This window comes from Bison bison, unplaced genomic scaffold (genome assembly GCF_000754665.1).
Source record: "Bison bison bison isolate TAMUID 2011002044 unplaced genomic scaffold, Bison_UMD1.0 scf7180017864242, whole genome shotgun sequence".
Classification (NCBI taxonomy): Eukaryota; Metazoa; Chordata; class Mammalia; order Artiodactyla; family Bovidae; genus Bison; species Bison bison.
Window position 1 is genome coordinate 2578803 of NW_011494814.1, and position 26017 is coordinate 2604819.

The window sequence follows — 26017 nt, forward strand, 5'->3', positions numbered from 1 at the left end:
ATATGCATATATCCACTTTTTAAAAATATTATTTTGCCATATAGGTCATTACATAGTACTGAATGCAGTTCCGTGTGCTATTCAGTAGGTTCTTACTAATAGTATTCTTATATTAAGTATATTTTCAGCAGACTGTTTAAAACTTAAATTGGATATTTTAATTTTCATTAATTTTTTTTTTTAAATTTTAGCTTATTATGGCTAACTAAAAGTCCTTTTTTTTTTTTTTTCTAAGGAAAGCAAGTCTTGCTCTGATTCGAAAAATGATTCATTTTTGCTCTGAAGCACTCTTAAAAGAAGTTTGTGATTCTGATGTTGGTCACAATTTGCCTACAGTACTAGTGGAAATCACTGCAACTGTTCTTGATCAAGAGGTAAGTTTATTGTCTTTTTTGAAACTTCTGTAGTTTTAATTTCATTAAATAGTAGTAAAATTAGTTGCATTCTAATTTAATTAAATCATTTTGTCTGTGCAAATGAGTGCATTTGCCTATTCCATGCAGCTAAACTTATTTTTACCATTTTCTTTTAATTTCCTTCTTTTTCTCCCCAGGATGATGATGATGGCCACTTGCTGGCTTTGCAAATCATAAGGGATTTAGTAGATAAAGGTGGCGATATATTTTTGGATCAGCTAGCCAGACTTGGTGTTATTAGCAAAGTGTCTACTTTGGCAGGTCCTTCCTCTGATGATGAGAATGAAGAGGAATCAAAACCAGAAAAAGTGAGTGATGTTGATTGCAATAGTATCTATCAGGAATAGGGTTTTCTTTTGAAGAAATGTAGTTCCAATCATGACGGGTTTTGACAATTTGACAAAATAATGGCAATATGGAGTCATACTGTAGTTTTTAAAAATTTGGTCACTTTTCTTTTAAAATGTATCATGAATAAAACTTAAAACTTGCAAAAAAGTTGCATATAAAGAATATCAGGATATTCTCTATCCAAAATCACTAACTACTGACATTTTGCCCCATTTGCTTAATTACTTACAAAGACAATGTATGTGCATGCTCGTTTAAAATATATTATTTGAGGGAATTTTGTGGTGGTCTAATGGTTGGGACTCTGCGCTTTCACCACCTAGTGCTGCATTCAATTCCTGGTTGGGAAACTAAGACCCCACAAGCCGCTCAGCATGGCCAGAAATAAAAATAAATAGAATAAAATATGTTATTTAAGAGAAATAGGATACATTGTGTCCCTTTTTATACCTAAATTCTTCACCACAAAACCAGGACATTGTCTTATATAATCCTAGTGAAGTGAAGTGAAGTGAAGTGGCTCAGTCGTGTCCGACTCTTTGTGACCCCATGGACTATAGCCTATCAGGCTCCTCCGTCCATGGGATTTTCCAGGCAAGAGTGGAGTGGAGTGGATTGCCATTTCCTTCTCCAGATATAATCCTAGTATAGTTATCAAAATCAGGAAATTTAATATTTATAAAAAAATATTAATCTAATCCAGAGACTTATTCCACTTTGCTGTTGTCTCTAATAGCAAACCCCGCCTGCGCCTAACAACCTTCGTACCTCTCCACCTCACACTTACAGAATCCAGTCCAGGAGCACATTACATTTAGTCATCATGTTGTTCCATTTCTGAGCTTTCTGTTTTATAGCCCTGGCATGTTTTTGAGGAGGAGAGATCACTTAATTTGGACAATGATCCTTACATTGTGTTTGTGCCATGTTTCTTCATGATTTGATTCAAGCTGTGTGTTTTTAGCAGAAAGGCTACTGTGGTGATGTTACGGTGATGTTACGGCGATTTACTACTGTTTAAAACGTGCCTTCTAAGAGGCATATGATGTCTGTTTGCTCTCCTGCTGATAGTTAACTTGGATCCGTTTGTCATGTTTGCCTCTGCCAGGTTTCTGTATTGTAAAGATACTTTTTCCTTTTGTAATTAGTAAGTAATTTATGGGGAGATAATTTTGAGACTGTGGAGATACGCTGTTTCTCATTGAACTTTTATCCACTGGTTTCAGTGCCTATTGATAATTCTTGCTTTAGATTGCATGTCAAAAAATACACCTTATCTGTCTCTACCGAGTGCCAGCAAGGGTTAAGTCCTGCCATTTAGTGAATGCTTCCTAAGTATTAGCGACTGAGTAATACTATTTTTGAGAGAATGATAAGAGTATGGATTGTACTTGTAGAATCCTTCCTGGTTAAGGATGAATGTGTATATTTCCTAAATTACTGGACATTTAACATAAACCAAATAAGAAGCGTTATCGGGGTTCATCCCCTTGGAATTCTTTCAAGAGATAGGTTACAGATTCCAACAGTCTTTGTAGAAATTAACAAGCAAATTCTACATTTATATTATAGGAACCTGGAATAGCCAAAGCATCCTTTGAAAGAAAGCTGTAGTAACTAAGAAAGTGTGCTAGTGGTGTAAAAATAGATTAATGACCCACACATATACAGTCAATTGTTCAAACAAGTGCTAAGGTCATTCAGTCAGTAAAGGGTGATTGAAAAATTATGCTTGAACAAGTGGATAATATGCAGAAATAAGAAATCTCGCCCCTTTTAACAGAGAATAAATCATGAACTAACATTTATGGGCTAAAATTGTAAGGCTTATAGAGGAAAAAAGAAAATCTTAGTGACCTTGAGTCTGCCAGAGGTTTTTTAGATAGGACATTAAAAGATTATATTATAAAAGAACAACCACCAAAAAAATCAGTAAATTGTTTTCATTAAAATTAAACTTTTATTCTTCAAAATGCATTATTTAGAAAATGACAAGACAAGGCAGAAAATTCTTCGGAATTTTATTTGTCTGAAAGTATTTTTGTTTTTTGGCCATGCTGCATGGCTTGTGGGATCTTAGTTCCCCAATCAGGGATCGAACCTGTGCCCCCTGTTGTGGCAGCAGTCCTAACCACTGGACTGCTTTTGCCCCCCTATTTATTTCGGCTGTACTGAATCTTTGTTGCTATGCGCGTGGTCTTTTCTAGTTGGAGTATAGGGGCTTCTTTTCCATACGTGGTCTCATTGTAGTGGCTTTTCTTATTGTAGAGCATGGGCTCTAGGGTGTGTGGGCTCAGCAGTTATGGTGAATGGACTTAGTTGCTCTGTCTTCCCGGACCAGGGTTCAAACCTGTGTCGCCTGCATTGGCAGGTGGATTCTTAACCACTGGACTACCAGAGAAGTCCTGGCCTTGATTTTTAACGGACATTTTCAGTGCCTGCAGGGATTCTTGGCCAGCCTTTTTTTAGTACTTGAAGAGATATTCCATTGTCACTGGATGTGCAAAGTGTTATATACTGTTAAGTTTGCCTTATTTTTTCATCTTGTTCCTTTGTGTATATTGAATCTTTTCTTCCTCTGGCTATTCTTAAGACTTTATAACTTGTTTTTAGCAATTTGTCTTTCATGTGCTTAGCTGTGTTTCAGAGAAGGCAATGGCAACCCACTCCAGTACTCTTGCCTGGAAAGTCCCATAGACGGAGGAGCCTGGTAGTCTGCAGTCCATGGGGTCGCTAAGAGTCGGACATGACGAGAAGTGTCTTCACTTTCACTTTTCATTTTCATGCATTGGAGAAGGAAATGTCAACCCACTCCAGTGTTCTTGCCTGGAGAATCCCAGGGACGGGGGAGCCTGGTGGGCTGCCATCTATGGGGTCGCATAGAGTTGGACACGACTGAAGCGACTTAGCAGCAGCAGCAGCTGTGTTTAGCTTGTATGTGTGCATGCACATGTGGGGGTCTGCCCCGGCTCAGGATTATTTAATTTTCTCTGCTCTGTGGGCTTACAGTTATCATCAGATTTGGAAAAAGCCTCTACTGTTGGTATGAGGATTTTCCACTATGGCTGTTTGGAATGCAAACGTATGATCACCATGTGTGACTTCTGACTTTTCCAGCTTACTGTTTTCAAATCGTTCTTTGCCCAGCCTTATGTGTAACATCACCTGTATACAGGTGGTCTGATACTCAGTAGAGATGTCCTGGAGATCACTTTGCACATTTCTAGAGGTCTTTTTTGCTTGACTTCCTGATCCTGAACTCATCTACCATGCGTATTCCATTTGCCTTAATCTCTTCAAAGACAGATTTCCTTACACTGTTTGACTCTGTGTTCCCTTTTCTTAAGACCTTAACCAGAAAACTCTCTGAGCCTAGGAGGCTTACCTTAGGCTTACCGTATTTGTTTCTGTTTTCTAGGAGATCACGCAATCCTGTGTTGCTTGTTGTCTGGTATCTGAAAACACTTTTTCATGTATTTTCTCTGGTTTTTAATTTGTTTACAATGGATAGTCAAGCCTTAATCTGTATTAATCTATCATGGTCTGGACCACAAGTACTTACATTAGAGAAACTTATAATCCATATTTTACAATCTTATTTTAGTGTTATAAACTACTACTACTTCAGGGAAGAAACATGTGAAGATGCATTACAATTTTTAAAAATATTTATTTATTTGGCTGTGTCAGGTCTTCATTATAGCACACTGGCTCTTTGTTGCATCATGCAGGATCTTTCATTGAGGTGCACGTACTTTAGATGAGGTGCTCACACTCTGAAGCATGGAGGCTCAGTAGCTGTGGCGTGGGCTTAGTTGCTCCATGGCATGTGGGATCCTAGTTCCCCAATTAGGGAACTAGTATGGAACCAAATTCCCTGCATTGGAAGGCAGATTCTTAACCACTGGACCATCAGGGAGGTCCCTTCAAGTTTTTTTAAGTATAATAAGTCTATAAGAGTTTAAAAATACTTTACCTATACATGCATGCATGTACACACTTGCCAAGATCATATGTTAATGATGAATATTCTTAATATTGTTATCAACAAAATCAAAACTTTTAGGATGCCAGGCTAGTCAAACAATGTTTACAAATTATTTGTTTTAAACATGTTATAACTAACATTTTTATCATTATAGGAATGATCCAGTACATTTGATTCACTTGGCTAAGGGTGGGGCCTTACAGTTTACTGATAAAACACATCTCTGGTGGTTCTTTTACACTGCTAGGTTTGGATACCATTGATTTAGTGTAAATATCCATTTTTTTACAAATAATCTCTTAGGCCCAGGGAAACAGTGAGTTTATCAAGTCATAGATAGTTAGATAATTGTGTTTAGAGCTAATCCATTTGTTTTCTTTACCTATATACCTGGAAATGTCATAACTTAGGTCATGTGAATTTCTTAACCATTTTTAAGACGGACTTGTAAGATTATAGATAATTAGTTGAATCATGATAAATGTTAAACTACAGGCAGATGAATATTATATTCAGGATGTTTTAATTCTAAATTTGATTCATGGTCATGTTTTTATAAATACTTACAAATATTTGAAATATAAATTATTTTCTACATTTCATTGAATAATTTTACACATTCAGGAAGATGAACCACAGGAAGATGCTAAAGAATTGCAGCAAGGTAAACCATATCATTGGAGAGATTGGTCCATCATTAGGGGAAGGGACTGCTTGTATATATGGAGTGATGCAGCAGCCTTGGAATTGTCTAATGGCAGTAATGGATGGTTTAGATTTATCTTGGATGGAAAACTAGCCACCATGTATTCAAGTGGTAGTCCCGAAGGTGGATCGGATAGTTCAGGTAATACTTTGTTTCTACAAAATCCTTTTACTAGTTTCTATAATTTTGATAATTTGTTTTTCTGCTCATTTCTGCCACCATTGTCAAAGCAGTAGCATATCCTTGATGATCATATGGCCCTTTCTTTAATATCACCAGAGAAAGTGAGTGTACCATGAAAGCATTTCATGTCTTTCTATAGTATGAGACAAGGATTACTGTCACCATGCTTTTAGGTAAAGGTGCCTCTTATCATGCAGTAATGAATTGCACATGTTTGATGCTGTCTCTAATTGTATATTTTCCCAAAAGCCTTCTACTTCAAAAAATTTTGGCCACAGGATTGTTTTTATGCCTGAACCTAAATAATAGCAAATTAGTAAGAGTATGTCAAAGAACAAAACTTTAGTGAATTTTTTTTTTTAATAAAACTGATATTCCAGTAGGTGGTTTCATTTTTTTTAATGGTATATTTGAAAGGAATGAAGTTTTAAAACAAACATTTTGTCTTTATAGAAAGTAGAAGTGAATTCTTAGAGAAGTTACAAAGAGCACGAGGCCAAGTAAAGCCATCTACTTCAAGTCAACCTATACTCTCAGCACCAGGACCCACTAAACTCACCGTAGGGAATTGGTCACTAACATGTTTGAAGGAAGGAGAAATTGCTATTCATAACTCAGATGGCCAGCAAGCAACAGTATTGAAAGAAGATTTACCTGGATTTGTGTTTGAATCTAATAGAGGAACCAGGCATTCATTTACTGCAGAAACTTCTCTGGGTAAGTATGTAGGTATGTCAGTTCAGCAGAATAAGAATGAATGAATATGTTAAATTGCACATAAATTGTTAAATTTCACAAAATACATTCTGTGAAATGTCTTTTTTTTTCTTTTTAAGGTTCAGAATTTGTGACTGGCTGGACTGGCAAAAGAGGAAGAAAACTAAAATCTAAATTAGAAAAAACTAAGCAAAAGGTAAATTTGTAGAATTTGATTTTTTTGTCTTTTACACTGACATAGGGTTTTAGAGGTAGATTATTGGCAGTTCAGAACCTGAGGCATGTAACATAGGCTACCCTAGTCTAATGTATTTTTAGTTTTCCTTTTTCAGTGCTCATTATCTCACTTTTCATAATATGTATACATTTAGTTATTTTCTGTATATACACTAAACACCAATATTAAAATAGAAATAAAATTGATGAGATAAAGAATAAAATCTAAATTATTTTAAAATCATCTTAAGTTTTTAATGTCACCAAAGCTTTAAACTTATGCTTTAATTAATGATAGTTGTATTTTTAGTGATACAGGGGAATTGAATATGCATTATTATATTTCGTAATCCTGATTAAATACTTTGTGATGAAGCAGTTTGAATTCCTGGATCTAGACCCAGATAATTTGATACTTAGTTTAATGGCCATCTTAGATGAAGTCACCTCTCAAAAAGATACAGAAGCAAATGTTATTGACTCATATTACTAATTTTTAAATTCTGTCCATTTAGTATGCATTTTTTAATAAATCCGTTATGTTTCCATCTGACATATCAATTGTTATTGAATTTTTTTATTTTTAAAAAAGAAAGTAAAATCTCATAGTTAGATTCATTATCTTCTGATGACACATTTTTATTTTACATATAATAATGATACAATTTTTTCATACAGTATGTAAAGAATGCCTTTGAGTGATTGAGATGGGAGGGTACTTGTGTTTGCATGGCTTTGGTCATAGAAATAGTAGTAAGGGATTTTACTAGAAGCACTATATATGATTTATGAAGACATTAATTATTACATATAATAATTTCCAGTTGTAAATGTAGACTGTGAAGCTACAGATTCCTTCCAATTCAGGATACCTTAAGGGCATTTGAGGAAGAAATATCTCAATTGAAGGTAGCCATTGTATGGTAAAAGGAATTTGGACTAAATACAATTTACTTTTTTCATGGTAGTTCTATAAAGTTTCCGTGAATTGCTTCTTGGAGAAATAACAGGTGTAGGTTCCTGTGAGGCTGTGGTCACATTTTTTAAGTTTTTGCTGCGCTGCATACACATGCCCACAAATAACTGTGAAAAGTGCTACAAGTATTGATTTGTGGATTGCAAATAAATTTGAGTGACTGGTTGATTTCACAGGTATGAAATTCTCAAATGATGAAGCTCAACTCTTAAATTCTTTATAAACTACCACTCAGCTATCTCAGGAGTTTTTTGGAATAAAATGTGAAAGTGTTAGTTGCTCAGTTGTATCTGACTCTTTGCGACTTATGGACTGTATCTGTCCATGGAATTTTCCAAGCAAGAATATTGGAGTGCGTTGCCATTCCCGTCTCCACGGGATCTTCTCAACCCAGGGATTGAACCTGGGTCTCCTGCATTGCAGGCAGATTCTTTACTGTCTGAGCCACCAGGAAATTGTATTAACCACCCAAATCTAGATTAACTCACAGGGAAATGAGCTTTATAATACAAAAGAAAAGTAGATCAAAGAGAGCATAGTCTCAGTCCTCTAATTTAATTTTCTTAAAAAAAATACAATTGTTCATTCAATTTCTTGAAATCAGTAGTAACTCAGTGATCATGTGGTTATTCTTGTGTGTGTGAAAGCTGTATCTATCAAAATATACTAACTTTAGGTAAAAATAATTTTATTATAAAGTAGTAGATAAAATATAAAAAATAATTTTGTATACACACAGTTTTAACCTGTTTTTATTTCTTAATACTGTTTATAAAGGAATAGTTTCTTCACTGTTGCCTGATAATCAGAACTTACTTACCTTTTAATTCTGAGAGGCATACTAAAATAGAATAGTAACATATTATTAATTCATGTAGAGAGCAAAATTTTTTCTATTAACATTAGAGCTATGCTAGGTTAGTTTGTGATACAAATGAAATAGTAATAAATCATAAAAACAGTGTTATGTACAAAATTTCATCAGACCCAAGCCTTGGACATGTGTGGGTTCCTTTCTCAAATAATATTACTTTAATTTAAATGAGGGGTAATTAGTGCCCAAACTGACAATAGTCATTCTTGCTCTTGATGTAATATATAAATACATGAGCATCATATTTTGTGTGAATAATATAATGTAAATAGAAGAAAGACATATCAAGTTAAAATATACCCTGGAATGTTAAAAGGTTCAACTTCAGTTGATGGAATTATAGATGGCTTAATTTTCTTTTCTTTTTTTCTCTCCTTTTATTTTTGCTTATTTGTATTTTCTAATTGGTTCACTATCAAACAGATTGTTAAAAAAGAGCAGAGGTACCTTTTATAGCTTTAATTTTATTTAAATGAAATAAGCTTCTATTTAGTATATGAACATAAAGTTTGAATAACCAAAAATTAAAATTATATGTTCTTTGAGTTGCCTAAAATCTGCTAGAGTGGTTTTTTAACCATTAAATCTTTTTGATGTACATGGATAGAAGTAGTAACATTTTTTGGATCTTGAAACTAGCTAAACATTTTAACTTTAAAGGTTATATATTTAAAAGGAAGATTTGGTAAAATTATTAATTGTAGTAAAAGTTCACATTTACTATTTTTATTTTGGTAGGTACGAACTATGGCTCGAGATTTATACGACGACCACTTTAAAGCTGTTGAAAGCATGCCTCGTGGAGTAGTGGTAACCCTCAGAAACATAGCAACTCAGTTAGAGTCATCTTGGGAACTTCATACAAATAGACAAGTATGTTATCCTGTAGATTTTATGACACGCAGTGATCTTAATTTTTCTTCTTTATCCTTACTATTCGGATATTGATTAGGGAGTCAGCAAATTATCACCCATGGGTTAAATTTTGTATGGTTTTATTTCTAAATGGTTGAACACGTACCAAAAATAATAACAACATTTCATGATTTCTGAAAATTATATGAATGTGTAAAATTGTTTTTCCGTAGTAGTTTTATTGCACACAGCCACACTCATTTATTTCCCATTGTCTGTAACTGCTATAGTGGCTACAATGACAGAATTAAACAGGTGTGACCAAGATACGTGGCCTGTGAAGCCTAAGATATTTATAATCAGCCCTTTACAAAAGAGATTGCCAAGTCTGGTAGAGAAAATTTGCATTAATAATTTGAATTTCTTAATCTTGTTTAATGTCTAATTTCATAGTAATTGATGTTCTGATAAATTAAGTATATTAAGACCTATTGGGTTTTTTCATCATCCTTATTTAAAATTTCTTTTTTCTTTTAGTGTATTGAGAGTGAGAACACTTGGAGAGATTTAATGAAGACAGCTTTAGAAAATCTGATTGTACTTTTGAAGGATGAAAACACAATTTCACCATATGAGATGTGCAGTAGTGGCTTGGTGCAAGCACTTCTTACTGTTTTAAACAATGTAAGTAGTACAGAATGAAGTGTATAATTAGAAAATTATTTGTAGCTACACTTTTGACAGAACAAGGTTTACTTTATTTTATCAAGGAGTATTAAAAACTGTAGTAAACGTTAACATCTATAATTTCTCCAGCCATTAAGTTTTATCAGTAGTTTGAGCCAGTTGAATTAAACAATTGAGTTTGGATTTTTTTTAGTTGCCTGATTATAATTTATTCAAGATTTGTTTGAAAAAAAAAAAACGCTTTAGCATTATTTACTGCTCTGATTTCCTCATAACTTTTGTAAAATAGAGTTAGTCTGTAGGCCTTTTTAAATACCTAAAATATTTGGATAAGATTAAGTTATGAGCAGTGACAGTTTAGGAAGTTCATGTGAATATTTGACAGGTATCAATATTTACCAGTAGCCTTATGTGTCCCTTCAGTTTAGTCTGTGTTAATATCTCTTTATTGTGATAAAATTTTTTCCTTTATTAAAATTATCTTGATATATCATCACTTTATATGACTTAATAATGTCTATAAAGTCATTTTTTTGATATACCAGTCATTTTTTCTAATACTAATTAATGTAAATAGTACTGTTAAAATGTAAAATGTTCATAAATAATCTGAAAGTAGCTTGTATACACTTTGAGGAAAGGAATGTAATTGCTATCCATTTTAGCACTGAAGATATTAGCTATGATCTACTGGTCATATAATAAAAAATTTTAATTGAAAGAAAATAATGATTTCCCTTAGATTGCATTGATAATTTTGTAATGTATATTAATATTCATATTTGGTATTTTTTTTTATTAATTTCAATATCAGCCATAAAACTTTTTTTTTTTTTTTAAGAGCATGGATTTAGATATGAAACAAGATTGTAGTCAACTGGTAGAAAGAATAAATGTTTTTAAAACAGCCTTTAGTGAAAATGAAGATGATGAAAGGTAAGTCCCCAGATTTTTTCTAATTTCATGTTTGAAGTGTTTGTAAGTTGATAGGTTTCCTTTGAAATGGTCTATTATAGTGTTCATATACAAAATAGGAACTTTTTTATTCAGTACAAGAGTAACTTATAAATATATAAAAAAGGAAAGATTTTTAAAAAGTATTTTTTAATCTAATGGAATAAAAGAAAAATATCCATGTCTTCTGTGAATGCAACTGACCACTTATTTAAATTAGATAATCTTTAAGATACAACTGGACATCTAAACACTGATTATATATTTGATGATATTAAGTAGTAAGTATTCATTCCTTTTAGGTGTGGTGATGATACGATTTTATTTTTTAAAACTTCTTCTGTAGAGGTACATACTCAAGAGTATTTCTGGGTGAAATGCCTTGACATTTTCTTCAAAATACATGGAAAGGGGAGAAATGATTGGGGATATAGCTAGAAATCAATTGGCCATTAATATGTAACTATTGAGCTGGGTTGTGAGTTGATAAAGGTTCATTTTATGATTTTATTTACTTTTGAATGTGATTGAATTTTTAAAATAATAAATGAAATTCAATTCCATTAATTTTAAATACCATTTTAAATGAGTGTGTATTATATTATATGGACATATAATCGTTTATTGAAACATTAGTCTATTAAACATACTAACTCTTTGCAAATTATTGCTAATACTGAAATATACTTGTCTTGGTGGAAATGTATTTTTATATAAATTGCTTTAAATAGTTTTAGTGAGTTGATGAATTTTTAAAACTTCTTGATATAACTTGTCATGTTATTTTCCAGAAATATTTTACCAATGTTGCCTTGCTAACAATACTATCATTTTCCAAACTTCATTGCTTTATATATTCTGTTATATGTATCAATATTATATAATAAAATTGTTTAAACTTTAAAAAATAAAATGCACGTTAAATTATGCATTACTTTGAATGCAGTTGTGAAAGTTTCATATGAAAAATGAAATAGTTTAGTAAGTAAAGAAATTGAGTTATGAGTTTATCTTTGTTTACTCAGTTATAGTCTAATGCAAAACTAGACTTCACTTTGCATTAATACAGAAAGTAGGGGTCTGTATGAGGTTGGCTATTGCAGATCCTGTATGAACTTTAGTTTGAACTTATGTGGAAGTTCTTAACAATTACTTGTTTTCCTAGCCGACCAGCTGTTGCATTAATCCGAAAGTTAATAGCTGTACTAGAGTCTATTGAACGTCTACCTCTCCATTTGTATGATACACCAGGATCCACTTATAACCTCCAGGTAACCATGAAAATGCAATTGCTGTTATTGCTAAATGCATTTAGAAGCAGTCTTACTTTTCTTAAAAAAAACAAAACAAAACAAAAAATGTTATATTTTATTAAAGAAAGATTGTGATTGTCTAAACAAATTGTGATAAATCATTGTTTAATGCTTGCTTAATAGTTAAATTCTTCAACCCTCAGTGCTTTTTGATTGTTCTTTTTAATGACTCTTGAATGTATTGGTATTTCAATGTTTATTGTTAGTAGTAAATCATATTTAATAGATCATAAGTGGAAAATGACACTCTCAGTTGGAAAACAAAAAAGAAAATCCTTTTGTTCTAGAGTTAAGTCCCATCTATTTATGAATTAAGTCCCTTCATCTCTGTGTAACTCAGCATGTAAGAAAATGTGAAAATGTTTCAGGCACGTTTTTTTTTTTTTCTTGTTTTCTGTATGTCACTGAGTAGAGATGGCCTTCCTTAGCTGTTTCTATTGATTCTTTTGGAAATCTGCCATTATCACATGGTTTCATAAAAAGCCTGTTTTCTTCTTAAATATTATTTGGTTGTCTTTCTTATTAATTCATTAAATTATCCTTATGTTAGCATCTAGTATCCCAATATGAACAAAAAAACAAATATTCTTACTGCTAATATCCCAAAACAGATCTTTACCTTTTCTGTAGGTTACTTTAGTATTTACTTACAGGTTATTTGGGCTTGAGTTTTGCTTTATTTGACCTTTTTTGCATTTCTCTGCATCAAATAGTTTCTTTTAGATACAGCCTTTAATAAGTGACTAAAAAACTATATTTGCACTAACAATGCCTACTCAGTTCAAAAAACTTAGCGTTCCCTCAAGAACCCATTAGTGTTACCAAAGGCACTAGATTTCCAGACTAGAAAGCTTGTTCAGAGAGTTACAGTATTGTTACTATATCTGACATGGTACATATATTAAATAAGTTGTAGAGGTCTACTTTTTGCTTTACTTCAAACAGAACATTACAGAGGAACAAGGGGATTTTTGTCTATTATTTTAAAGGTTTTATCTTTGATAGATGAATGAGATAGAAATAGTCTCAAAGACTGGAGATTTCCTAGCTTATACTTATACAATCATAGGACCATCAGCATCTTTTATTGTATGTATATCATTTCAGGAGACTGTGCAAGATACAAAGACAGGAAAACTAGGGATGTGCCCTCTGTTAATCTTGTAGTCTAAAATGCTCCCCAAATGTACATATAAATGTTTAATTCTGTAGCTATAGAAATTAGTTAAAATTTATGCAGAAATGAAGCACATACTTGTTTTATTTACTGAAACATTGGATTGGAAGCTATTAAAATGTCATTTTTTCAGTTTATTAGCCACAGATTATTTAATATATTCTCACTTTAATAGCATAAGTTAATTAGCTGCTTTTTATAACTTACTTGGAAAATTGCAAGTTATCAGTTAAGGCTGTGATATTTCTGTTAATCTGTTAAGTGATTTATAATAATTTTATTTAAACCATGTATGTTTGAAGTTGTTTAGAGATAAGTAGTTTGTTTCTTGAAAATATTACTTATTCAGTGAACCTCTTTAAAACATGTAGTAGGAAACAGATACTGTTAACTCCCTTTATGGCTATACTTTATTAATCTCAATTGCTGTGTTATGTAACATTTCTCATTTTCAAAATGTTAAGATAAAAGCACAGTGTTCCCTGAAGCATTTTAATCATTTCTGTGTAGATACTTACAAGAAGGTTAAGATTCCGGTTGGAACGCGCACCTGGTGAAACTGCATTAATAGACAGGACTGGCAGAATGTTGAAGATGGAACCCTTAGCTACAGTGGAATCTCTGGAACAGTATCTCTTAAAAATGGTGAGTTTCTAGCAAGCACACGGTGTGAAATAAGCTTTTTTTGCTGTGGTTTAGCCCTTTAGAAAAGTGATTTGGGAATTCCATTTTAGAAAATAATGTTTAGACTATAAATGATTTCTTCATAAAGATGTCTATTATAGTTATTTGTTCTACTAAAACAATGAGCAAAAACTTAATGCTAATAAGTAAAGGAATATCAATTTGGTAATTATTTCAATTAGTTTGACTATTATTTGGCTATCATAATATACAGACTGATAAGAGAAAAATGTTTTTGTACAGTTATTGAGACTTTGTTTTACTCTGTCTGTTGAAATAATAGACTAAAGAAATACTCTCTGGTATTAATAGTGGGGTGCTGTGGTTAGGGAATTTTCTAGTTATTTTTCTTTTTCAAGTATTTTTTAATGAATATTGATTATTTTAAAAAATCACATTAAAGGGTTAGTTACAAAGTGGGCAGTGAACTTCAAAATATCATCATTAAGGTGTCTTCCATATTTTCTTTGGTTAGGTAGCAAAGCAGTGGTACGATTTTGACCGATCTTCATTTGTTTTTGTTCGAAAATTAAGAGAAGGCCAAAATTTTATATTTCGACACCAGCATGATTTTGATGAAAATGGAATCATTTACTGGATTGGAACAAATGCCAAGTAAGTCACTCTGTTTAATGTAGATTGAAAATATTCACCTGGAAAAGAGATTTAGGTAGTAGAAACCACCCTGAATATTCTGTCGTTCTAGGAATTTCATCTTTTAGGTTAAATTTAAGACCGTCCAAATTTTTCTTTTATGAAGAAAAGTTGCTTAAATTATTAAATATAGAATTTTTCTTAATATAATTTTATGTGGAAAAGTAGTCTGAACAAATGCAGTTATAAAAAGTGTTCACTGTTAACACTGTTTAAGAGTATTTTCTTTGTTTTTATGTAGAACTGCATATGAATGGGTTAATCCAGCTGCTTATGGACTTGTAGTAGTAACATCATCAGAAGGACGAAATCTACCTTATGGCCGCTTAGAAGACATACTGAGTCGTGACAATTCAGCTTTAAATTGTCATAGCAATGATGATAAGAATGCCTGGTTTGCCATAGATCTGGGTCTTTGGGTGATACCATCAGCATATACACTTCGTCATGCTCGTGGTTATGGAAGGTCTGCACTGAGAAATTGGGTTTTCCAGGTATCCAAAGATGGACAGAACTGGACTTCTTTGTATACCCATGTTGATGACTGCAGTCTCAATGAACCAGGGTTAGTTGAGGAGTCTTTGTAAATTGGAAAACTCAGTAAAGAGCTTTGTTTATTTTCATAACTGTATCCTTTTAGAGCTCTCTATTTTATGAGATCCTGAAACAAGATTTTCTTGCTAAAAATACCACTTGATACTATAATTTAGGTGTTAAAACTTTGAAAAATGACTTTATGAAAGCCATCAAATTCTTTAAACTTTAGTAGAAGCTGAACTTATTTAAAAAGAAGTTGATACATAGCTGTATATATGTGTATATAGCACACTGATAAAAGCAAAAAAAAGAATTAACTTTTTAACTAAACTATCCATTTATTCACACAATGTATGTGAATGTTTGACAAATTAACAGTGACTATTGATCTGTCTTATTTTATGTATCTGTTTTCCTAAATTTTATATATTGATCATATATATGTTTTTTTACAGGCAGAAAGTCAGCATTATGTTTCTAAAAAATTTAGTTCTAATACTGTTTAATTGTATATTGTGGGACATTTTGAGGAGTAGGTAGAGTGTAGATTAAATTATTTTGTGTATTTGATGTATGGAGGGAGCTTCTTAACATGACTAATAGGTAATATTTTCAAGCTTTAAAGTTGCTGTTTTAATATCTCATTTAAAATTTTGCAAAATTTAAATATCTTTTTTATCATAAATACATTTGTTACTCATAAAATTTCTTATTTCTTTGGATTTTATTAATTATAAATCTTTTAGAGTTATGAGTCAAATTAATCATATACATTGAACATTTCATTTTTCATTTTCTTAACTGCTATTTTTCTTCTTTGATTTCTTGAATTTTGTGTAACAAACTGTTGGCTGAACGTGAAAGTTACTTTATTTTTCACATAATTTTCTATTATGTAAAAAAGATCTTTGCTACCTTAAGCATATTTTTCGTATGTAATATTTTCCCTAAAATTCACAGGTCAACAGCCACCTGGCCTCTTGATCCACCAAAGGATGAGAAACAAGGGTGGCGACATGTGAGAATTAAACAGATGGGAAAGAATGCAAGTGGACAGACCCACTATCTCTCACTATCTGGATTTGAACTTTATGGCACTGTAAATGGAGTATGTGAAGATCAGCTAGGTAAAGAGAGAACAGTAGGTTTTTCTAACTTATTAAAACAATTATAGAAGGTGACTTTGTATTTCTCTAATTTCTACGTTACAGGAAAAGCAGCTAAGGAAGCAGAAGCTAATCTTAGACGACAGAGACGTCTAGTTCGCTCCCAGGTACTGAAGTACATGGTTCCAGGGGCTCGTGTGATCAGAGGCCTTGATTGGAAATGGCGTGATCAGGATGGCAGCCCACAGGGAGAAGGCACGGTCACAGGAGAACTGCATAATGGTGAGTAGGTGATTAGCGTTTGTAATGTAGAAATTGAGTATTTACATCACAAAATATTTTTCTTTTGTTATTTTGAGGTAGTTTATAAATTGAATAAATGTTCCAGGAATAATAAGAAAAACCCATCTATTGGTTTTATGTTAAAATGGAAAAATCATTTACTTAGATAGTGGAAAAGTTTTTAATTCTTAGGTTTTGACTCAAAACTTACTGCTAATAATTTGAAGTAATTTTTATGAATAAGTTAGTATAAGGTGAATACCCTAAAAGACATATTTTTCTGCTCCTTTTGTATCTTTTTTTTAGTTTATTATTCATAAGTTTCCGTTGATCTTAATTTCTTATGCTTTTCTTTATCTTGTTAGCCTCACAAAAATCAGGCAAAACTTTTTTGTTCAATTATAAGTCATATAGAAGAAAAAGCATTAGTGTTTTTAAGTTAAACACTTTTCAGTAAAGTACAGAACAAAAATTGTAGCATTTTCATTTATTAGTTAATTATATTTCAAAATGTTTCTCAGTCTACCAGTTTTTCTTTGGGATATTAAACTTTCGTGTTCCGTAAGCAATATTTTCTAAAATCCAGTTCATTTTAACTTTTGATTCTGTAGATTTTAAGGAAGTTCATACCCACTTTATGCTATTAACTCCCAGAAGGAACTATAGTGGCTAGATTTTTTTCTTATAACCTAAAAGGCTCATTTATTAGTGGATAATTTGCCTAACCAGTGGTGGTTCTTACGAATTTTGCCTACCATTTAAAAAATAAAATGTTCATATTGTCAATTTACACCAAAAGATAATAAAAGTGACAATGCTGAAGAGAAGGACTAACAATTTGATATCTTAACTATGTGATAAAAGCATCTGTTTACTTAAACTCTTTTTGCTTTTAAAAAAAAACATTTAAAATTCTACATTTTACTACATTTAAAATGTAGTAAATTCTACATTTACTAAATTTTACTACATTTAAAATTCTGTCCCTGAAATTACATTACAAAATGCATTTCTGTTTAGTTGTACCCTAATTTCAGATTATCATCATAGCAGGTTTATAGTGAATGAGCATGTATGCAGCTGCCAAAATGCATAAAAAATAATAATACTTGAATAATAATAGTTCAATTCAGAAATTTCCAATGTTCTTGTTTTTGCACATCTTAATGATATTTAGTTAATAGTCTATTTCCCCTAAAATGTTTGACTTTTAAATGTGTGAGCCATTTAGGGATATATAAGCACTGTGTGTTTTTCTTGGTTTGGAGTCAAGTGAAGCAACTATATAGGAAAATTGGAATCTTAATTTCAGAATTTAGATATAAGAAAGGCTTATTTTTGCTTATCTGACAAATGCAGAAAAGCCATACCTTAAAACCGTTAACGTCATAGAGAATTCTTAGCTTTCAAATACTTAAGCTTACCATTTTTATTAATGGCTAGTTGTTAACTCTTTTTATCTAAAGAGGACTTCAGAGTTTTGTAAATATCTAGTTTTGGATATGTACCCTTTCTGAGTTCCTGTCAGTGATCAATTTAAACACTGATGGGAGTGTTTAAATTATTCTGAAGCATAATTGAATGGTTTACATTTATTAGTTATTTTTCTACGCTGTGTCAAATCTCTTCCCTTTGTAAAGAACATTTGTGTTTGTAGGAATATCCATTTTTTAATTTATCACACAAATATGAGTGCCTATTATGTAAAGGTACTCTATTAGACTTCAGATACGCAGTGGTCAACAAAAAAGTACGATCCCATGCTTTCTGGTAAAACAGATAAAACATACAGTTACAGATTTTGACATGTGCTATGAAATAAGTTATCAGTATATTTTGGGACCAGTTAATATGATACAAATGTAATTTTAATTCGGGATTGGGGTATGCTTTTGAACTTTTCCTTTTCTCACACTTTTCCATGTTGCAGAAGAGATAGTTAAAAGTTGATTCTTCAGAGGTTAATTCAGCATACAGGATAAATTGAGGCAATTGAAATCTCATCTAAACTAGATTATGTAGATTTGGGGCAGTCAGTTTCCTCTCAAACAACTTGTATGCAGATAATCCCCACAGGTAATTTAATATTACTTAAACCCCTCTGAGTTTCATTGTAAACATGTATGAACTTGGCATGTGTGTGTGCATGTATGCATGAGAGTATGTGTGTGTGTGTGTGTGTGTGGGTAAAGTACTTTTAAAGTTTTTAAAGACTATTTTTATGTGCTTTTTTTTCCCTGAAGTAATTAGCTTATAACACTAAAATGAGATTGTAAAATTTATACTAATTTTATTTCTAATAGGCAGTTTATTTTGTTTTTGGAAATTAATTCCATTTTTAAAAAAGAAGTATTTTTTTCCAAGTATAAGTAAATATAGGTTTAATATTATGCTCATTAGTCCTTTTCATGTTGTTAGCTTTATCATATAGGTTCTATCTAATAAAAGAGCTTAGCATACTTTTAAAATTTTGGTTTTAGAATTTTGTGCTTATTCAAATTTATTAATTTTAATCATAAGAGAACCAAGTAACCACTGAACTTTGAGAACACAACCGAAATGCTAACTTAGTGTTATTTGAGCTAGTGGCCTAGAATTTCTACAGTGATAAATGAACATTTTGTCCGTCAATTACAGGATTTAGCCCAAACTTAGAAATTAATGGTTAAGCCAGCACTTTTTCTATAAACATTTGACCACATGATCATATTTAGCAACTAAAAAAGCTTTTACTTAGATTTCATGTATACTTGCTGAAGTTGCAGTAGTTTACCATTTTTATCCATCTTTTTTACGATTTTTAACGGTTCTTCCCCTTGAAAGATACTCCAGTAGTTATAAACGTGACCCTTATGTTGTTTTTAAATATTAACAAAGAATTCAGAAATAAGAGAAACAGAAGGATTCAATTTTAGTTGGCAGACCTTAGATGACTAGAAATTCAGAGAAGTACAGCACTGATGAAAAGCTGATCCCATATTGTGGAGCTACTGTCTGACACGCTCCTATCTGCTTTCTGCTGGGTCTCACAAACTCCTGTCCCTTTCCAGGCTGGATTGATGTCACCTGGGATGCTGGTGGCTCAAACTCTTACCGTATGGGCGCAGAAGGAAAATTTGACCTCAAGCTTGCACCAGGGTACGACCCTGATACAGTGGCATCACCCAAACCTGTTTCATCCACTGTTTCAGGCACAACGCAATCATGGAGCAGCTTGGTGAAAAACAACTGTCCAGACAAGACATCTGCTGCTGCAGGCTCCTCAAGTAGAAAAGGAAGCAGCAGTTCTGTGTGTAGCGTGGCCAGTAGCAGCGACATCAGCTTGGGTTCGACCAAAACGGAACGGAGATCAGAAATTGTAATGGAACACAGTATAGTTTCAGGAGCTGATGTCCATGAACCAATTGTTGTTCTTTCATCTGCTGAAAACGTCCCTCAAACAGAAGTAGGGTCATCTTCCAGTGCAAGTACCAGCACCTTAACAGCGGAAACGGGAAGTGAAAATGCTGAAAGAAAGTTAGGCCCTGATAGTTCTGCTCGTACTCCTGGGGAGTCTAGTGCAATATCCATGGGAATTGTTAGTGTTAGTTCTCCTGATGTTAGTTCAGTATCTGAGTTAACTAATAAAGAAGCAGCTTCGCAACGGCCCCTTAGCTCTTCAGCAAGTAACAGACTGTCAGTGAGTTCTTTGTTGGCTGCCGGGGCCCCTATGAGCTCTAGTGCAAGTGTACCTAACCTGTCCTCAAGAGAAACATCTAGCTTGGAGAGTTTTGTAAGGAGAGTGGCAAACATAGCACGGACTAACGCCACCAACAACATGAATCTAAGCCGAAGCAGCAGTGATAACAACACTAATACTTTGGGGAGGAATGTGATGAGCACAGCAAGTAAGTGAGCTTTTCCTTATAGAACCCAATGCTTTTTCCACTCTTAGGGATGCAAAGTAGGATTTGTTTAGTGGATTCTGGCTCTAGTCTTTAACCAGATCATTAAACCCTGTTATATACGACTGTGTCACGTTTAGCACTTCAGGAATACAAGGTTAAGTTCTGTAGAATTGTGACATTTTAAGAATTCTGATCAGGACCTGATAAAGAACCTCTTATTCTAATTCTGAAGAATAAAATAACACGTTTCTGTTTTTCACTCCTCTGATTGTTAATTACAAGAGGAAATAGATGGCTATTAACTATCATCAGAGTTAGCTGCAATCGGAGCGTAATACTGGCATAACTTTTACTTAGGTCCTGAATTGATACTAGCTTATGAAAGTTTTAAATTCTAATTAAAGCTACCAATGGGTCAAAGTAATTCCCTTGGAAAATACCATTGGGAGTAATTTCAGTGCCTGCTTCACTTATTTTAAAAGCTAGGCTTAACATTCTAAAAAATAATAATACTATAAAAACAAGAACTTCTAGTTGGATTTCAGTTGGGTTCCCAAAGTTGTTGCTTTTCAGCCTTTTAATAATCAGTGTTTCATGACCGCATTATTTTTTCTAAATATACAATGTAGTTTTTCTAAGGTTTACACAATCCTCCCTTTTTTGTACTAATTTGCTTCATTTTTATCCTTAGCTTCTCCTCTTATGGGTGCTCAGAGTTTCCCTAATTTGACCACACCCGGTACTACATCGACAGTGACTATGTCAACATCCAGTGTTACTAGCAGCAGCAATGTAGCTACAGCAACAACAGTTTTATCAGTTGGTCAGTCTTTAAGTAATACTTTAACCACCAGCCTCACATCAACCTCCAGTGAGAGTGACACAGGTCAGGAAGCAGAATATTCCTTATATGGTAAGTTACAGTATCAAATATTGATATTTATGTGGTGATGTTTTTATCACATTTTTCTCCTGGGGTGTTCTAAATTTTTGATTAGAAAAGGATGATTCTGTCTTATAAATATGGCAGCTTTATATGTGATGAAAAAACTCAAAGTGATATGAAGAACTGTTAAATTATCTGGTTGTAAATAGACATCTAGGAACTTCTGTGTGTCATCCTTTTCTTGGCTTTTTTGTCACTAGTGAAGTTTTATTAGAACCGTAATAATTTGACATCTTTATAAGAAAAGAAGTGTGATAGATTAATGAGCTTTGTAAATTAATAATTGTCTGTACATTGTAATGTAAGGAAAAATACTCCTGTGTGTCTTGTGTACTTTCAGTACCCTGCTCACAGACAGCTTCACTTCTGCACCTCTGACCACCAAGTGTGTGTAAAGCTTTCCCACAATTCTGACACTACCTGCTTACCTGGAGATCGTATCAGATTCCACAGCTTAAAGTCTCAGATCTCCAACACTGCCCACCCCTCACCTTTGCCCCTTTAGTCACTAATCACAAATTCAGATTGTTATCTGTGCTTCTCACTGACTGGCTGTAAACTGGAAGTTTCCACAACCCCCTCTTTGGGTTAGATTAATTTGCTGGAGTGGCTCACAGGGCTCAGAAAAACATTTTATGTACTAGGTTACTGGTTTTTTATAAAAAGGATATATAGGGGATACTCTGGTAGTCCAATGGTTAGGACTCTATGCTACCACTGCCAGGGGGCCAGGGTTCCATCCCTGGATTGAGAACAAGATCCCATAAGATGCTTGATCCGGCCAAAAAAGAAGAGAAGAATATATAACTCAGGAACAGGCAGATGGAAGAGAGGCACAGGGTAAAGCCCGGGAGGTGCCAAGCACAGGACCTGGCATCCCCATGGAGTTCAGGAGCCATCCTGGCCTGTCATTGTGTTCATGTCTACCAGCCTGGAAGCTTTCTGAACCCCCAGCCTTTCAGGGCTTTTATTTTTTGGAGACTTCATGATTTAAGCACCAGTGATTAAATTATCAGCCATTGGTGGTATGGCCACCAGTCTCCAGCTCCTCTCCCTGGAGGTCTAAGGGACGAGATGAAAGTTCTAGTCCTCTGATTGTGGTTGGTTCCACTAACAACCAGCCCCATCCTTCAATTACCTAAGGGCTTTCTAAAAGTCTCCTCATTAAAACAACTCGAGTTATAAATAACAAATGACATCTCTATTGCTCTTAGGAAATACCAAGAGTTTAAGAAAACTCAGTGTATTGAACAGAGATGACCAAATTTTATTATAAACCACTGTATCACAACAGTTATCAAAGTCTTCTGAAAATTATTCTTTATTTAGGTGACATTTGAGATATTCAGATGAATTAGTTCTTGCTTAGGTTTTATAGTTACATTATTGAATGTAACTGTGGTATGTAGTCAATGATTCAATTAAAATGTTTCTAATTAGACGGTAAAATTTTTTATAGAAGGGAAATATTGAAACAAATAAAAATCATCTAGTCCCTACCATTGTTGTCATTTGATACATATCATTTGATATATCTGTTCTTTAAGAAAAAAGGAATTCTATCCTTTCTGGACAGCTCTTTTCACTGAGTACACTGTAAAAATATTTTAATATAGTTCAGTGAGTTTCTACAACATAGAATGGCTGCCAGATATTCCTGTTTGTATGATCATTATTTAATATTGATTGGATATTTAAGTTACAGTTTTTCATTACCATCAGCATTGTTACGAGTGAGCATCCTTTGTATTTTTGTGTATTTTTCTTAGGGTAAATTCCTAAAGGAGTAATTGTTGAATTTCCTTCCAAAAAGGTTGTATTCCCATCATTATTGTTTTAGAATACCCTTTATCACAATCCTTGATCACCTGTTCTTTTTTCAAAATTACTTTTGTTAATTTCAAATATAAAAAGTTTATATGAAGATATATTTTAAGTACTATCTTGTGTATGCATCATTTTAATATGTTTTCATTTTTTTGAGAATGTGGTCTCTTGTATTCCAAGCTACCAACTGGATCTGATGATCTATGATTTTAGGAAAAGCATTATATTTCTGTTTCCACTTTATATGTTAAATAAGTATGTAGTAAAATGACGATAATAGTTATACCAAAGTATCGTAAATTCACCAGATAAGCATTTCTACTTTGGTTTTCCTCATGGAGGCCTTCTGCTTCTCCCTATTACTATGTTAACTTTAAGCTTTAGTTCTGTTAATAAATCATGTGAAGGTTAAGAAAGTTGTAGGTATACTAATGGGAAAGAATATTGAGGAGTCAGGGCTACTGCTGCTGCTGCTGCTGCTGCTGCTGCTAAGTCGCTTCAGTTGTGTCCAACTCTGTGTGACCCCATAGACGGCAGCCCACCAGGCTCCCCCGTCCCTGGGATTCTCCAGGCAAGAACACTGGAGTGGGTTGCCATTTCCTTCTCCAGTGCATGAAAGTGAAAAGTGAAAGTGAAGTCGCTCAGTTGTGTCCGACCCTTAGTGACCCCATGGACTGCAGCCTACCAGGCTCCTACGTCCATGGGAGTTTCCAGGCAAGAGTACTGGAGTGGAGTGCCATTGCCTTCTCCGCAGGGCAAACTGACTGCCTTTTAAAAATTATTCTTTGGTGATTAAAATTTCCTTTTCTGCATTTCTAAAACTGGAGGACTCTTTGACAGTGCTGTTGTATGAAGGATCAGAGTAAGATCTGCATTACAAAATAATTTCTATATATGCAAACTTTCACTGCGTTATGTTTAGAGGGACATGATTTGATTGTGTGATATAATCAAATGTGTGAAATAAGGAGCTTTTTAAAATATATATATTATCCTTGTAAAGTGAAAATGTTAGTCACTTAGTTTTGTTCGCCTCTTTGCGACCCTATGGACTGTAGCCTGCCAGGCTCCTCTGTCCATGGAATTCTCTAGGCAAGAATACTGGAGTTGGTAGCCATTCCCTTCTTCAGGGGATCATCCCAACCCAGGGATCAAACTCATGTCTCCTACATTGCAGGCAGATTCTTTAACATCTGAGCCACGAGGGAAGCCTTATGTAATATCCTTATACTAGGATAAAAAAGGGAAGATGAGTAAAACCACTGACTTCAGTGAATTGTAACACATGAAAAATGGAATTTATATACCTACATATTTTTTCCTTTAAGAAATAAACCTAAAAGTGGAATTTATTTTGTGTACTGCCACATAATATTCATGAGAACCATTACCAAAAATGCAGGATGGCACTTTACATGTTTGTTGTCTAGTCACTAAGTTGTGTCTGACTCTTGCCACCTCCATGGACTGTAGCCTGCCAAGCTCCTCTGTCCATGGAAATTCCTAGCCTAGAATACTAGAGTGGGTTGCCATTTCCTTCCCCAAGGGATCTTTCTGACCCAGGAGTTGAACCCGTGTCTCCTGCATTGCAGGCGGATTCTTTTACTGCTGAGCCAAAAGGTTAGGGGTAATATATTTCATCAAATTTAAGATGCTATTAATTATAAGATTATTTTATGTCATTAAGGAAAAAATGTTGCCAATTTAGCTGTGAATATTCTGAGATCATTATGTGTCTTATAAGCAATAGCAAGTCATAGTAAAAGGCATTGAATTTTTTGTCTTGTATAATTAGACATAAAAAATTGTATTTGGTTCAGGAACCTGTAAATGCAAGTTCCTACTAAATAATTACAAATTGTTTTTTGGATATTTTTTTGTAATGTATATACTGCCTTCTTATCCATAGAAGTTTTTTTTTTTTTTTAATTCCAGAGCCAATAAAAAACTCCTGTTTTAGTCCCATTATTCCTCTTTTTTTTTTTTAATTTTATTTTATTTTTAAACTTTACATAATTGTATTAGTTTTGCCAAATATCAAAATGAATCCGCCACAGGTATACATGTGTTCCCCATCCTGAACCCTCCTCCCTCCTCCCTCCCCATATTCCTCTTTTTATTTTCAGTTCCTATGGAGAACAGCTTCTCAACACCTTCATTATGTAGGGCAGTGTAAATTTGACCTAATCTTCACTGAAGGATGGAGGGGAGAGAGCCTAACAAGGAGGCAGACAAAAGGGATTAAAGTTTATTTTTTATGCGCTAGGTAATTTGGATGATATATAAAGCTGTACCTAACATCATTCCATAGTAAATAGGCATTATCTTTAAGTAGTCATTATCATTAAGCAGTCTCTCCAGTCACATAGATAAATTCAATTCTTTCTGATCAACTTAAATTCTGTTCTTTTCTCTTTCACAGTTTATATATATATATATATATTTAAATATTTGTTTTTATTTATTTGGCTGCATAGAGTCTTAGTTCGGAGAAGGCAATGGCACCCCACTCCAGTACTTTTGCCTGGAAAACCCCATGGACGGAGGAGCCTGGTAGGCTGCAGTCCATGGGGTCGCTAGAGTCAGACACGACTGAGCAACTTCACTTTCACTTTTCACTTTCATGCATTGGACAAGGAAATGGCAACCCACTCCAGTGTTCTTGCCTGGAGAATCCCAGG

The 26017-nt window shown here is 33.5% G+C and overlaps 1 protein-coding gene across 6 annotated transcripts in view; it reads left to right on the plus strand.

Moving 5' to 3' along the window:
* HECTD1 (HECT domain containing E3 ubiquitin protein ligase 1) overlaps positions 1 to 26017 on the plus strand; it is a 77954-nt gene that overhangs the window by 30595 nt on the left and 21342 nt on the right. For 4 of the 6 annotated variants that reach the window (XM_010846996.1, XM_010847000.1, XM_010846998.1 and 1 more), the window contains exons 11-26: positions 236 to 374; positions 554 to 724; positions 5380 to 5602; positions 6098 to 6361; positions 6481 to 6557; positions 9166 to 9300; positions 9820 to 9966; positions 10811 to 10905; positions 12089 to 12194; positions 13924 to 14058; positions 14573 to 14712; positions 14993 to 15316; positions 16249 to 16415; positions 16500 to 16676; positions 19727 to 20563; positions 21255 to 21476. In XM_010846996.1, the coding sequence (XP_010845298.1) occupies positions 236 to 374; positions 554 to 724; positions 5380 to 5602; positions 6098 to 6361; positions 6481 to 6557; positions 9166 to 9300; positions 9820 to 9966; positions 10811 to 10905; positions 12089 to 12194; positions 13924 to 14058; positions 14573 to 14712; positions 14993 to 15316; positions 16249 to 16415; positions 16500 to 16676; positions 19727 to 20563; positions 21255 to 21476 (3359 nt within the window). The remainder of the gene's footprint in view (positions 1 to 235; positions 375 to 553; positions 725 to 5379; positions 5603 to 6097; positions 6362 to 6480; positions 6558 to 9165; positions 9301 to 9819; positions 9967 to 10810; positions 10906 to 12088; positions 12195 to 13923; positions 14059 to 14572; positions 14713 to 14992; positions 15317 to 16248; positions 16416 to 16499; positions 16677 to 19726; positions 20564 to 21254; positions 21477 to 26017) is intronic. The other 2 variants (XM_010846999.1, XM_010847001.1) reach the window with 2 other exon arrangements.